Source organism: Aquarana catesbeiana, linkage group LG09 (assembly GCF_042186555.1).
Source record: "Aquarana catesbeiana isolate 2022-GZ linkage group LG09, ASM4218655v1, whole genome shotgun sequence".
Classification (NCBI taxonomy): Eukaryota; Metazoa; Chordata; class Amphibia; order Anura; family Ranidae; genus Aquarana; species Aquarana catesbeiana.
The window spans coordinates 27,128,038-27,142,671 of record NC_133332.1 but is presented as its reverse complement, the minus strand read 5'-3'; the positions used below and the strand labels follow the sequence as shown (position 1 = coordinate 27,142,671).

At 44.1% G+C, this 14,634-nt stretch overlaps 1 protein-coding gene across 1 annotated transcript in view; it reads right to left on the bottom strand.

Moving 5' to 3' along the window:
- Positions 1-5,707: 5,707 nt before the first annotated feature.
- Positions 5,708-14,634, bottom strand: part of LOC141107130 (carbohydrate sulfotransferase 6-like) — a 12,858-nt gene continuing 3,931 nt past the window's right edge. The window contains exon 3 of the mRNA XM_073597880.1: positions 5,708-6,973. Within this exon, the coding sequence (XP_073453981.1) occupies positions 5,736-6,875 (1,140 nt within the window). The 5' untranslated portion in view covers positions 6,876-6,973 and the 3' untranslated portion in view covers positions 5,708-5,735. The remainder of the gene's footprint in view (positions 6,974-14,634) is intronic.

Sequence of the window (14,634 nt, the reverse complement as noted above, 5' to 3'; positions counted from 1 at the left end):
GAGTCCCTCATTCCCATCTCAAAAAGTTGGGAGGTATGTTGTGACGCCTGCCTTTACACGCACATGAACTTTAATGGCATACCAGTCTTAATCCTCGTACACACGATCGGATTTTACGCAGACAAAACCTCAGGAACGTTGGCCAGGAACTTGTTTTGCATACAAACGCCAAGGAATTGTCGGCCAACAAACATGAACATAGTGACGTACTACGTGGTTTTTCAGCTCTTTAGCGCCACCCCTTGTGCTCCTTCTGCTACTTTCGTGTTATGCAGTGTACACACGGGTGGACTTTCCGACCGGACTGGTCCGATGGAACGAATCCGTCGGACAATCTGATCGTGTGTGGGCTTCATCTGACCTTTAGCGGACTTTTTCTGTTGAAAATCAGATGGACTTTAGATTTAGAACATGTTTCAAATCTTTCCGAAGGACTCGAGTGCGATAGAAAAATCTGCTCGTCTGTATGCTAGTCCGACGGACAAAAAAACTACGTAAGGGCAGCTATTGGCTACTGGCTTTGAACTTCCTTATTCTAATCCGGTCGTATGTCATCACGCTCAAACGACTGGACTTTCGAACGGACTTTAGTCCGTTCGTGTGTGTGCAAGTCCGGTCGTTTGCAAGTTCATTGTAACTCCGTCGAAAGTCCGTCGGAAAGACCGTCGGACATTTGATGCTCAAAAGTCCGTCCGTGTGTACACGGCATAAGTAGAAATTTGGTGTGTGTTGATTCGCGCTTTTCATTTTGCACTTTTCAGTTCATTTCTGAATGGCCGTTCGTCAACCAGCCATGTTGCGTAATCGGAGGAGATAACGTGTATTGGCCTTGAAGTTATTGCTTTGACCCAAGTCCAGTCCAGGAACAGGAGGAGTTCTTGGACCAAAAATTGGTTGCTTTATTAATCGTGACCAATTATGTCATATGCCTTTGCTGCGGGAGTTCCAGGAGAATAATCCAGATGATTTTCGAAATTATCTCCGGATGACGGTCCCCTGCTTTCACCAACTCTTGGTATTGTTGACCCCCTATTTTAAGAAGCAGGACACATGCATATTTTTTGGTTGAATAATAATGATTTGTTATATTTTCTATATTTTTGGATGCATAGAATGCACTTTTTGGTTAAGTTCTATTGGCAGATAGCATGTCTAATTTTATTTGTTTTCTTTTTTTAATGCAAAAGAAAAAAATTGTGTAGAATAATATTTGGCTATGTGTTTGACTTCAAATGACAGTTTGGGAGTCGGCAGTTACATTTAAAAAAAATACAATGTAAAATTAACAAGGGACACCGACATAGTTGTATCTTTGATCTTAAAAACTACGAGATAATGGTGTTGTGGTAATTTGCACCAAAAAAAAAATAACAAGCATAATAATATTATTCTTGATATCACTAGAAAAAAAAGCCTTTGAAAATGTGTTTGCAATAACTCCATCAGTATCACCAGCAAAGCAGCTTTATTATTATCCCATTAAAGAAGAAGAGAATTGTGCGCTGCATTTCGAGATTTCATAATTTGCCGCGTCACGAATGTTGCCGGCGGAGAGAGCAAGCGGGATGGGGAACCGCAGCACCCGCTACATGTGCTCCGCCTCTGGACACAGACGAGGAGGAGGGAGGGGAGCACTCTGGAGCTTCGGCGCCCCCACCTCTGTGTGGAGCAAAGCCCAAACCCTGAAAAACAACCCCACACCATAATTCCCCCTCCAGTAAATGATTTGGACCAGTGCACAAAGCAAGGTCCATAAAGACATGGATGAGCTAGTTTGGGGTAGAGGAACTTGAAACCTATGGACTAAGACTGGGATGCCACTGGGATGCCACTCGCGGGGTTTGCGGCTCTGGCAGCACCCCTCCTCTCAGAGCGGCGGCGACCTCCGCTCCAGCGCGAGTCTCCTCCACTCCTATTCCTAAGCGCTAGGCATCCAATAGGGTTGCCCAATGCTTTGGCCAATCAGATAGCAGGTCTGATGCCCTGCCTCCTGATTGGCAGGGAGGAAGGTTACTGTGGAAATAAATTAATTCGCTATCGTCACACAATTGGGTGGGATCAGGGCGCACTCTCTGCCCACCCTATTTTGAAGCCTATTAGAGCCTCTGGCTCTAATCAGGTGCTTCAAAAATTACCACCCACTCCCACCCCGCCATAGGAATCCATGCTTTCGGCATCCTGAAAGGGGTCGGGCGCATGGATGGGGGGCGGCACCCGTGCGCCCACAGTGCAAGGGCCGCCACTGCAATACTGTGATTTACCATGGTGCTGATTCTTCTCCTGTACTAGATGTGTTGGTGGCTCTCAGCAACTCGTGCCTGAGCACCAGTAATTTCAGCCCTGGAGGATACCAGGGCAGGTAGTAGTGCTGCACCTTTGCTATCTAACACATAAATGCTTACGCAGGTCCAAGCTGAACCAATGTAACTATGTATAAGTTGAAATACCTAAACTTCAGCTGTAAATTTCTCTTATGTGTGTATTAGAGGTTTTTAATTAGACACTGACATTTTATGTTCTTCAAGTATAGGTATCTACAAATCAAAGTTCTCCCTTCTGTGCCAAAGCTACTGCAAAACAATTCATCATGCTGCATTCACATTACAAAATTCACTAGTGAGAACTTTTCCTAGTGGCATCAGGAGGTTGTGTAGGGATTAGGGATGAGCTTCGAGTTCGAGTCGAACTCATGTTCGACTCGAACATTAGCTGTTCGCAAGTTCGCCGAACACCGAACAATTTGGGGTGTTCGCGGCAAATTCGAATGCCGCGGAACACCCTTTAAAAGTCTATAGGAGAAATCAAAAGTGCTAATTTTAAAGGCTTATTTGCAAGTTATTGTCATAAAAAGTGTTTGGGGACCTGGGTCCTGCCCCAGGGGACATGGATCAATGCAAAAAAAAGTTTTAAAAACGGCCGTTTTTTCAGGAGCAGTGATTTTAATAATGCTTAAAGTCAATCAATAAAAGTGTAATATCCCTTTAAATTTCGTACCTGGGGGGTGTCTATAGTATGCCTGTAAAGGGGCGCATGTTTCCCGTGTTTAGAACAGTCTGACAGCAAAATGACATTTGGAAGGAAAAAACACATTTAAAACTACCCGCGGCTATTGCATTGCCGACAATACACATAGAAGTTCATTGATAAAAACGGCATGGGAATTCCCCCCAGGGAAACCCCGAACCAAAATTAAAAAAAAAAAAAATGACGTGGGGGGTCCCCCTAAATTCCATACCAGGCCCTTCAGGTCTGGTATGGATATTAAGGGGAACCCCGGCCAAAATTAAAAAAAAAAAATGACGTGGGGTTCCCCCTAAATTCCATACCAGACCCTTCAGGTCTGGTATGGATTTTAAGGGGAACCCCGCGCCAAAAAAAAAAAAAAAAAACGGCGTGGGGTTCCCCCAAAAATCCATACCAGACCCTTATCCGAGCACGCAACCTGGCAGGCCGCAGGAAAAGAGGGGGGGACAAGAGTGCGGCCCCCCCCTCCTGAACCGTACCAGGCCACATGCCCTCAACATTGGGAGGGTGCTTTGGGGTAGCCCCCCAAAACACCTTGTCCCCATGTTGATGAGGACAAGGGCCTCATCCCCACAACCGTGGCCGGTGGTTGTGGGGGTCTGCGGGCGGGGGGCTTATCGGAATCTGGAAGCCCCCTTTAACAAGGGGACCCCCAGATCCCGGCCCCCCCTGTGTAAAAATGGTAAGGGGGTACTTACCCCTACCATTTCACTAAAAAACTGTCAAAATAGTTAAAAATGACAAGAGACGGTTTTTGACAATTCCTTTATTTAAATGCTTCTTCTATCTTCCTTCATCTTCTTCTTCTTCTGGTTCTTCTGGCTCTTCTGGTTCTTCCTCCGGCGTTCTCGTCCAGCATCTTCTCCGCGGCGTCTTCTATCTTCTTCTCCTCGGGCCGCTCCGCACCCATGGCATGAGGGGAGGCTCCCGCTCTTCTCTTCATCTTCTTCTTCATCCTCTTCTCTTCTTCATCTTCTTCATCTTCATCTTCTCTTCTTTTCTTCTGCGGGCCGCTCCGCATCCATGCATGGAGGGAGGCTCCCGCTGTGTGACGGCGCTCCTCGTCTGACGGTTCTTAAATAACGGGGGGCGGGGCCACCCGGTGACCCCGCCCCCCTCTGACGCATGGGACATGACGGGACTTCCCTGTGGCATTCCCCGTGACGTCACAGGGAAGTCCCGTCAAGTCACCGTGCGTCAGAGGGGGGCGGGGTCACCGGGTGGCCCCGCCCCCCGTTATTTAAGAACCGTCAGACGAGGAGACGCCGTCACACAGCGGGAGCCTCCCTCCATGCATGGATGCGGAGCGGCCCGGAGAAGAAAAGAAGAGAAGATGAAGATGAAGAAGATGAAGAAGATGAAGAAGAGAAGAGGATGAAGAAGAAGATGAAGAGAAGAGCGGGAGCCTCCCCTCATGCCATGGGTGCGGAGCGGCCCGAGGAGAAGAAGATAGAAGACGCCGCGGAGAAGATGCTGGACGAGAACGCCGGAGGAAGAACCAGAAGAGTCAGAAGAACCAGAAGAAGAAGAAGATGAAGGAAGATAGAAGAAGCATTTAAATAAAGGAATTGTCAAAAACTGTCTCTTGTCATTTTTAACTATTTTGACAGTTTTTTAGTGAAATGGTAGGGGTAAGTACCCCCTTACCATTTCACACAGGGGGGGGGGGGCCGGGATCTGGGGGTCCCCTTGTTAAAGGGGGCTTCCAGATTCCGATAAGCCCCCCGCCCGCAGACCCCCACAACCACCGGCCACGGTTGTGGGGATGAGGCCCTTGTCCTCATCAACATGGGGACAAGGTGTTTTGGGGGGCTACCCCAAAGCACCCTCCCAATGTTGAGGGCATGTGGCCTGGTACGGTTCAGGAGGGGGGGGGGGCCGCACTCTCGTCCCCCCCTCTTTTCCTGCGGCCTGCCAGGTTGCGTGCTCGGATAAGGGTCTGGTATGGATTTTTGGGGGAACCCCACGCCGTTTTTTTTTTTTTTTTTGGCGCGGGGTTCCCCTTAAAATCCATACCAGACCTGAAGGGTCTGGTATGGAATTTAGGGGGAACCCCACGTCATTTTTTTTTAAAATTTTGGCCGGGGTTCCCCTTAATATCCATACCAGACCTGAAGGGCCTGGTATGGAATTTAGGGGGACCCCCCCACGTCATTTTTTTTTTTTTTTAATTTTGGTTCGGGGTTTCCCTGGGGGGAATTCCCATGCCGTTTTTATCAATGAACTTCTATGTGTATTGTCGGCAATGCAATAGCCGCGGGTAGTTTTAAATGTGTTTTTTCCTTCCAAATGTCATTTTGCTGTCAGACTGTTCTAAACACGGGAAACATGCGCCCCTTTACAGGCATACTATAGACACCCCCCCAGGTACGAAATTTAAAGGGATATTACACTTTTATTGTTTGACTTTAAGCATTATTAAAATCACTGCTCCTGAAAAAACGGCCGTTTTTAAAACTTTTTTTTGCATTGATCCATGTCCCCTGGGGCAGGACCCAGGTCCCCAAACACTTTTTATGACAATAACTTGCATATAAACCTTTAAAATTAGCACTTTTGATTATTCATGTTCGTGTCCCATAGACTTTAACGGTGTTCGCGTGTTCGAGCGAACTTTTTTCCTGTTCGCATGTTCTGGTGCGAACCGAACAGGGGGGTGTTCGGCTCATCCCTAGTAGGGATATATTGTTAATGAGTTCACTTGTGCAAGATTATTTAGCTTTTTCCTGTGACCATTCCTTATTTACCAAGTCCAGAGTCAAATGTTGCTGTTCTGTTTTGGATCTTGCGGGCCTGTAACCAAATAGATCCATTGCCTCTTTGCAGTTGTCTTGAATCTGTTTTATGAAATTGAAGTCCAGAGCAGTTCTCCATTTGTGGACCACCTTTGAGGACTCTCGTGAGAAAGTCATGCTCCCTTCTACCTCCTCATGAGTTATATTGTAAACCCACTGTTCCAGGTCTTTAGTAAGAGACAGGCCAGCAAAACTGTACATTTTTTTTATGTTTTTAATGGGCTCATTAGCAAGGTCCTCATGTCGAATTGCCATATATCGCCCCCGCAACACCTCCGCTGTTTTAGCCACATTGTTGATGTCAACCTGAGATTTGCAAATCTTCTCCATTACCCTGCTTATTGTAATATTTTTATTTCCATCATTCTTAAGTACAATATGGTCCTCGATATTGAGATCAAAGGATTTCCTTGACAAAGCAACAGCTCTAGGGTCCCTTACAAGGTGCAAAATACGAAGATTAAGATCAGGGTTTCGAAAAAGGGGAAGAAAAACAGAAAGGTCTAAAATCCGGACTGTTTTCAACACAACATGGCTGTATGTCTTGCATGTTTCTGCCATTTCTTTCAGCAAAGTATTTTTGCAACGATGGTAGCACTTATGGCGATCGTAACCTTCAGAAGGAATAAAGACTGAACAAAATGGTGGGGTGCAGAGCGCTCGACTTTCTGCAAAGAAGCCCAATTCAGAAATATGTTTTCCACCTTCAGGAAGATAGTGATGAAGAGGGGACACGTCACAGGTGAAAAGTGATTGTAGAAGATCTCTTAAGGGAAAATGTAGCAGCTCGGAACCTTCATTTTGAAGCTTCATCCAGATGGGATGTCCAGGCTCAAAGAGGTAAAAGACGTCATTGTGATGGTTGAAGATCTGTCCAAGGAATGAAGAACCTGATCTCCAGGATGACACAATAAGGAGATGGACCGGTTTATTTTTGGGAGCAGAAAGTTGTAAGTATGTAGAGAAGGGAGTTTTGCTAAAAAGAAATTGGGATATAGAAAAGAAAAAGAGAGACACAGAGAGTAAGAATAAATATTTAAGACGTAGGGACATCATCAGAAATCGAGTAAGAACAAGAATGGCCTGGAATGACCAGGAAGTCCAAAAACCAGTGAGAGGAAGTCCAAAAACCAGTGAGAGATGAGAAATGGGACCTATAAAGGGAGTAGAAAATGATTAAGGTTAGTAATTGGTAATCAAAGAAGAACTGTAGTCAATTAAAGTGTATGTCCAGCCAAAACGTTTTTTTTTCTTTCAGTTTTGGGTTGAGTGGGGAAGGGCTAGACCCTGTGTTGGGTTTTTATTGCTACCAGGGGCTGCGTTGGAGAGATGTGCCCTCACTCTTAACTGGTGTGACAACACTTTCACCAAACAGAAAGTGAAGAAGAATCTGTAGCGGGGCAAGATGGCAATAAAAAGCTAACGGGGTTTCTGGCCTTTTCCCATGCTACAGAAGACTAGAGACGTGCGCGTTGAAGAAGTTTGTTTTGTTTCAGATTTGTTTGTTAAGCTAATATCTTTTCTTCATATTTGTTATGTTAGAATGATTTGTTTCCAGAATTAGTTACGTGTATTCAGATTCGTTTTTTAAATTTGTTATTTTTAAATTGATTTGAAATTCAAATTTATTTCAAATTTAAATTTCGGAAAATGGTTTTATTTGTTCTGTTTTGTTTATTCTATTCTAATCTATTTTTTTTCTATTCTATTCTATTCTATTCTATTCTATTCTTTTCGTTTTTATTATACTCTACTCTATTCTGTTCTATTCTATTCTGTTTTGTAAAGCAGCCTAAGTAGAAATCATAATCTTATTTCGCTTTTATACCTTACTGTATTTATTGTAATCTGTTTCTATTTCAAATTCAAATTCATTTTTGGATTCAAATTAATTTTCAAATTAATTTTCAAATTCGGATTATTTGTTTCGTTATAACTTACTTTGGATTTGTTGAAATTGGTTACTATTGTGATTCAGAAATTCTGATATATCCAAATTTCCAAATAATGGAAATTTTGTCCGAATTTTGATTTGTAACAAAGGAATCGCATATGTCTGCTGAAGACTGTCTGTGTTGCTTTTGAAGATTTTCCCCAAGTTTCTCTTTATTTCCTGACACCATTGCCCATAGGAAAAGAGGAAATCTCTCTAACGGTGCCCCAGATAGCAGTACAAACCCAGCAGGAGTTTTAATTCTTTCCTACTCTATCAAAAACACAAAAAAGTTTTGGCTGGTCAAACACTAAAGCTTACTTAAATCAACACACTGAAAGTTTATATTTGCATATATTATTAGACTTTTAAATTTATTTTCACCTGGTAATCTCATCAGTAACACACTTCCTATTATAGGGTGACAACGCTCACTGCTTTTCTTCACTGCCTGTCAATAAGTAACAAATTCCCTGTTAGATAGCTGTTAGAGGGACAAGTGCCTGTATGATTCAGTTCTTGTGGCCAACTCAACTTTTTGGATTCTCCTTCACTTTTTATTCTGAGTATATGGGTTATCAGGACAAATAGAGAGCAAACAGGGATAATTAAAAACCTGATGAGATTTTCGACCGCTCTATGCATTCTTCCCACTGATTATCAATGTTAAAGCCCATACACACGATCAGACTTTTTGACAACAAACATGCAAATTAGCTGTTTTGGGGCAACATCCAACCGTGTGTACGCTCCATCGGACAAACTTTTTTGGTTTTCATCTGACCTTTGTTGGCTGTGCAAACGGACAAACTTTCCGGCAACAAAAGTCCGATGGAGCAAAGTCCGATCGTGTGTACACAAAGCCATCGGACTTTTGTACAAACTACAGTACCTGCCTGCGAGAATGTTTCCAGCGCGATCCCATCGTGCTGGATCTCGGCGACAGGGTACTGTACATCTCGCGCTGGCTGCAATAGGAAAAACACATTTTCCTATTGCAGCCAGCGCGAGGGGGAATTCCCCTCTGGGAGCATACCAGGCCCTTAGGTCTGGTATGGATTTTAAGGGGAATCACTATGCCGAAAAAATGGCGTGGGGGTCCTCCCCAAAATCCACACCAGACCCTTATCCGAGCACGCAGCCCGGCCGGTCAGGAAAGGGGATGGGGACGAGCGAACGCCCCCCCTCCCGAACTGTACCAGGCCGCATGTCCTCAACATGGGGGGTGGGCGCTTTGGGGCAGGGGGGGCGCCCTGTGGGCCCCCCACCCCAAACCACCTTGTCCCCATGTTAATGAGGACAAGGGCCTCTTCCTGACAACCCTGGCCGTTGGTTGTCTGGGTCTGCGGGCGGAGGGCTTATCAGAATCCGGGAGCCCCCTTTAATAAGGAGGCCTCCAGATCCCGGCCCCCCACCCTATGTGAATGAGTATGGTGCACATCGCACCGTCTTCTCCGCTCTCTCTGGCCTCTTCTCCCGGTGTCCCGCTCTTCTCCCGCTCTCTGGCCTCTTCTCCCAGTGTCCGGTTCTTCTCCCGCTCTTCTGCTGGGCTCCTCCACTATCTTCTGCTCTTTTGCCACTCTTTTGCTAGCGGTGGCCCGGTCTCCTTCATCGTCTCGTTCCCTCTCCTCTTCTTCCAATGTTGACACAACGCTCTCTCCCGCTGTAATGCTGTGTGCGAGGTACGCGATGACTTATATAGGCATGGGGCATGGTCACCGGGTGATGTCACTCGGGGACCCCACCCCCTTATGACATCACAGTCCTGACCACATGTATAAGTAGCTGCAAGAGAGTAACACTGCTAGGCTCTGATGAAGAAGGTTTAACCTTCGAAACGCGTCAGCCAGAAGCGGTTCGTATGTCCCCCTCTCTAGGACTCGGAGACTGCTATCAGTGGACAGACTGCTATATGCCAAAGACTGTTTTAAGCGCGATTTTCTTTCTACTTTTGTGAGTAGTTTTTATTTATGCTTTTTGAATAAATGTACTAAAGGATAATGCACTAGGCTGGTGCGCCCTCTTTTCTCTGTTCTTGGGTTTATGTGCTTTGGTCAACCTACCACTAATGCCCCCAATACTACCCTCTGGAATATGTTCTGCGCTGACTATCTCTACCTCTGGACCCTCCCCCCCATCGCCTACTTTAAAAAACCCCTCTAACTTTTTTGGCCATCTTCATTCCCAGCTGATCTGCACCCTCCTCATTTAGGTGCAGTCCGTCCCTTCTATAGTACCAGTTACCGACTGAGAAGTCAGTCCATTCCTCCAGGAATTCTATGGGAATGTGATAAATCAAGATGCAACGCTAATAAAATAAAGTAATAAATACATTGATCAAAAATGGTGAAAAAAACTCTCAAAAATAAAAACTAATGCAGGTACCACACACAAAAAAAATGGCACAAATGCATCTATCCCATGCATGAGACAAAACTGTATGTGAATACCCAGAACTGAAATTTGTAGATTAATGGGAAACATACAGCAAGCGGACGGAAGCCTGTGGAGACGCCGTAATCTCCATGGACCCTTTCTGATTTACACATTTACACTGTGTTCATTGGATTTGGGGCTTTTTCCTTTCATCATTGATTTGCTATATGTTTAATATCAATTATGTTTTTTTAATCACTTATCACTTTTATTATTTTTCATGCTATCCGCCTTATGTTCATTCAGTGAGAGTTTATTTCACCATTATTTGTGTGTATTGGATTTTTCATATTCCATCTATTCATTATTTGTGCATCGCTGTTAGCCATTTTTTTTGCATGTGGTACCTGCATTAGTTTTCATTTTTGAGAGTTTTTTCACCATTTTTGATCAATTTATTTTTTACTTTATTTTATTAGCGCTGCATCTTGATTTATCACATAGCGTTTGAGTTTAGTATTAGACTTTTGGTGCTGCTTTTAGTTATTTTCTAAAGATCTTTTCTATTTCGAGCACAGCGTTAACCCTAGGGTTTTGTTTACAAATTCTATGGGAATGTTTGCCCCTTCTTCCAGAAGTGAATTTGTGAGGTCAGGCACTGAAGTTGGACGAGAAAGCCTGGTTCGCAGTCTCTGCTCTAATCTTTCCCAAAGGTGTTCTCACGGGTTGAGGTCAGGACTCTGGGAGGACAGTCAAGTTCCTCCACCCCAAACACGCACATCCATGTCTTTATGGACCTTGCTTTGTGCACTGGTCCAAATCATTTGGTGGAGGGGGGCTTAGGGTATGGGGGTTGTTCTTCAGGGGTTGGGCTTCGCCCCTTAGTTCCAGTGAAGGGAACTATTAAGGCGTCATCATACCAAGACATTTTGGACAATTTCATGCTCCCAAATTTGTGGGAACAGTTTGGGGATGGCCCCTTCCTGTTCCAACATGACTGCGCACCAGTGCACAAAACAAGGAATTCATTTTGGATACAGTGTTAGTAATTGCCCATTAAAACAAGACAGTGCTGAAAAGTGAAAAATGGCCTGGACTGGGAGGGGGGTGAAAGTGTCCAGACTTGAGGAGGGTAAATGACAACTGCCTAACCACCTCACTTGATAGAAATTTCTTCTCAATTCCTGCTGTATCTCTAGGACAAGAAATGAAGGAAAATCTCCCCAATGGGACACAGACAGCAAAGAATAGACCCACATGGAATTAAAGTCTTTGCTACCCCTTTCATAAACTAAAAAAAAAATTTTTTTCTATACACTTTACAAGGCTGAGAAGTTTGGTAAAATGTTGGGTAAAGAAATAAAGAATTTGGAAGTGTCCTACCTGTCGCCAACCATGCTCCGCACTGAACTAGCTGCTTTGATAAGCATGATTCATCTAGCGCAGAGACCCATTAAACATCTATTGTGTTCAGCTCATTGACAGGGAACAGTATTTTATGGTGCTTTGGTAACTACAGTTGACTAGGAAAGCCAGTACCATTCATGAATAGCAAAGTTGTTCTGCCCTACACTTGGCATGTCATGCGTAACAAAGTCCTTGAGAGATACACATGACATCTGAGACTCCCAACCATGACTCTAAAATTTATAACTATGCTATGCCCAATACTTAAACAAAAGCAACTTGAGTTGGAAAGGAAAAGACAGCAACCTTATTACAGCATAACCGTACTTCTAGGATAGCTATTCCTTCACATATTTTTGGTAAAATAAAATCCCAATAAGCATATATTGATTGGTCTGCGCAAAAGCTGCTTTTACTAGGGGAAGGCATGGATCCATGTCCCTGCTTTGCAGAGACACAAATTCCATCCTGGCGATCTGCCTTGTTTATATAGGCAGGTCACCTACATCCCATACATCCCATACATCCCATACATCACCTACACCCCACATCCCATACATCCCATACATCACCTACATCACCTACATCCCATACATCACATGCATCACCTACATCCCATACATCACATACATCCCATACATCCCATACATCACCTACATCCCATACATCCCATACATCACCTACATCCCATACATCACCTACATCCCATACATCCCATACATCACCTACATCCCATACATCACATACATCCCATACATCACCTACATCTCATACATCACCTACATCACCTACATCCCATACATCACATACATCACCTACATCCCATACATCCCATGCATCACCTACATCCCATATATCACATACATCACATACATCCCATACATCACCTACATCACCTACATCACATACATCACATACATCACATACATCCCATACATCACCTACATCCCATCCATCCCATACATCACCTACGTCCCATACATCCCATACATCACCTACATCCCATACATCACCTACATCACATACATCACATACATCCCCTACATCCTATACATCACCTACATCCCATAAATCACATACATCACCTATATCCCATACATCCCATACATCACCTATATCCCATACATCCCATACATCACCTATATCCCATACATCCCATACATCACCTATATCCCATACATCACCTACATCCCATACATCACATACATCACCTACATCACATACATCCCATACATCACATGCATGCACGTGGGCTAGATGCGAGAGGTGGATAAGCAGGATGAGTGTGCCAGGACAGGTAGATGTGTAAATCAGGTACCATGCATCCATCGATCAGCTTCCGCAGTGTGTAATCACAGTAGAAGCGCCCCCTACCTGGAAGTATCAGATCACGTGTGTGTGTGTGTGTGTGTGTGTGTATATATATATATATATATATATATATATATATATATATATATACACATGTGATCTGCGAACAGGTGATGCCCTGTAGCAGTAAAACTGTAGGGTGGACCTGAAGTGATTGACTATCACCTCCCCTCCCAGGTCATCCTTGCTGCCTGAAAACTCTCCTACCGAATGTGTTCCATTTACACCCGAGCATTAGCATTCCCACCTGCTTTTTTGTAAATGTTTCATATGTAGACGAGTGTCGCGCACAGGGAAGCTTAAAGTAGTTCAAGAACCTTTTCAGTCAGGGAGCGTCACCTGTTTTTTTCAGTGCAGGTTTGTAGCGCGTTTCTTTCTCGCTACAGACTTGTGGCAAAACACGCATCTGCTAACCGTGATTAGTGTGTAATTAACAATTAGGCTGCATTCACATCTGCGCATTTCTAAACGGGTGGCAACCCTCACAAAATGGCGTGTTTTTCTGCGCGTTTTGGAAAAACGCTGCAAATGCACAACACGCTTGTCTCGCTATAATGGCATGCTAACTGCAATTGGGGTGTCATTAACCCCTTGCCGACCAGAGCACGATGATGGCATGGCTGGGCAAATGGGCATACCCGTACGCCCCCTTTAAGACGCGGCTAAGTGGGCGCACGCAGGCTTGCCGTGTACTCCGTGAGCATGCCCGTGGGTCCCACAGACTCGATGTCCACTGGGGGGCCAGTGATTTTGACACGGAGCGGAAGAATGGGGAGATGTCTATGTAAACAAGGCATTTCCCTGTTCTGCCTAGCAACATGACAGAGATCTACTGCTCTCTGTCATTGGGAGCAGTGATCTCTGTCAGGTTGTAGTAAGCCCACCCCCCCACAGTTAGAATCACTCCCTAGGACACACTTAACCCCTTGATCGCCCCCTAGTGTTCAACCCCTTCCCTTCCAGTGCTGTTCATACAGTAATCAGTGCATTTTTATAGCACTGATCGCTGTATAAATGTCACTGGTCCCAAAATAGTGTCAAAAGTGTTTGATGTGTCCGCCGCAATGTCGCAGTCATGATAAAAATCGCAGATCATCGCCATTACTAATTTTAAAAAATTAATAATAAAAATGCCATAAATCTATCCCCTATTTTGTAGACACTATAACTTTTGCGCAAACCAATCAATATACACTTATTATGATTTTTTTTTTTTTACCAAAAATATGTAGAAGAATACATATCGGCCTAAACTGAGAAAGAAATTTGTTTTTTAATATATATTTTTTGGGGATATTTATTATAGCAAAAAGTAAAAAATATTGCGTATTTTTTCAAAATTGCCGCTCTTTTTTTTATTTATAGCACAAAAAATAAAAACCGCAGAGGCGATCAAATACCACCAAAAGAAAGCTCTATTTGTGTGGAAAAAAGGACCTCAATTTTGTTTGGGAGCCATGTAGCACGACCACGCAATTGTCATTTAAAGCGTCGCAGTGCCGTATCGCAAAAAGTGCTCTGGTCAGGAAGGGGGAAAAATCTTCCGGGGCTGAAGTGGTTAATCATTAGGCTGCATTCACATCTGTGTGTTACATTACATCTTTATATTACTTTGAAAAAAATGTTGATAAATTATCTTTATCTTTACTTTAACCACTATAGCAGACTTACTGCTACAGGGCGGCCGTTCTGTGCAGAATCACATACATATACGCGATTCTGCACTTC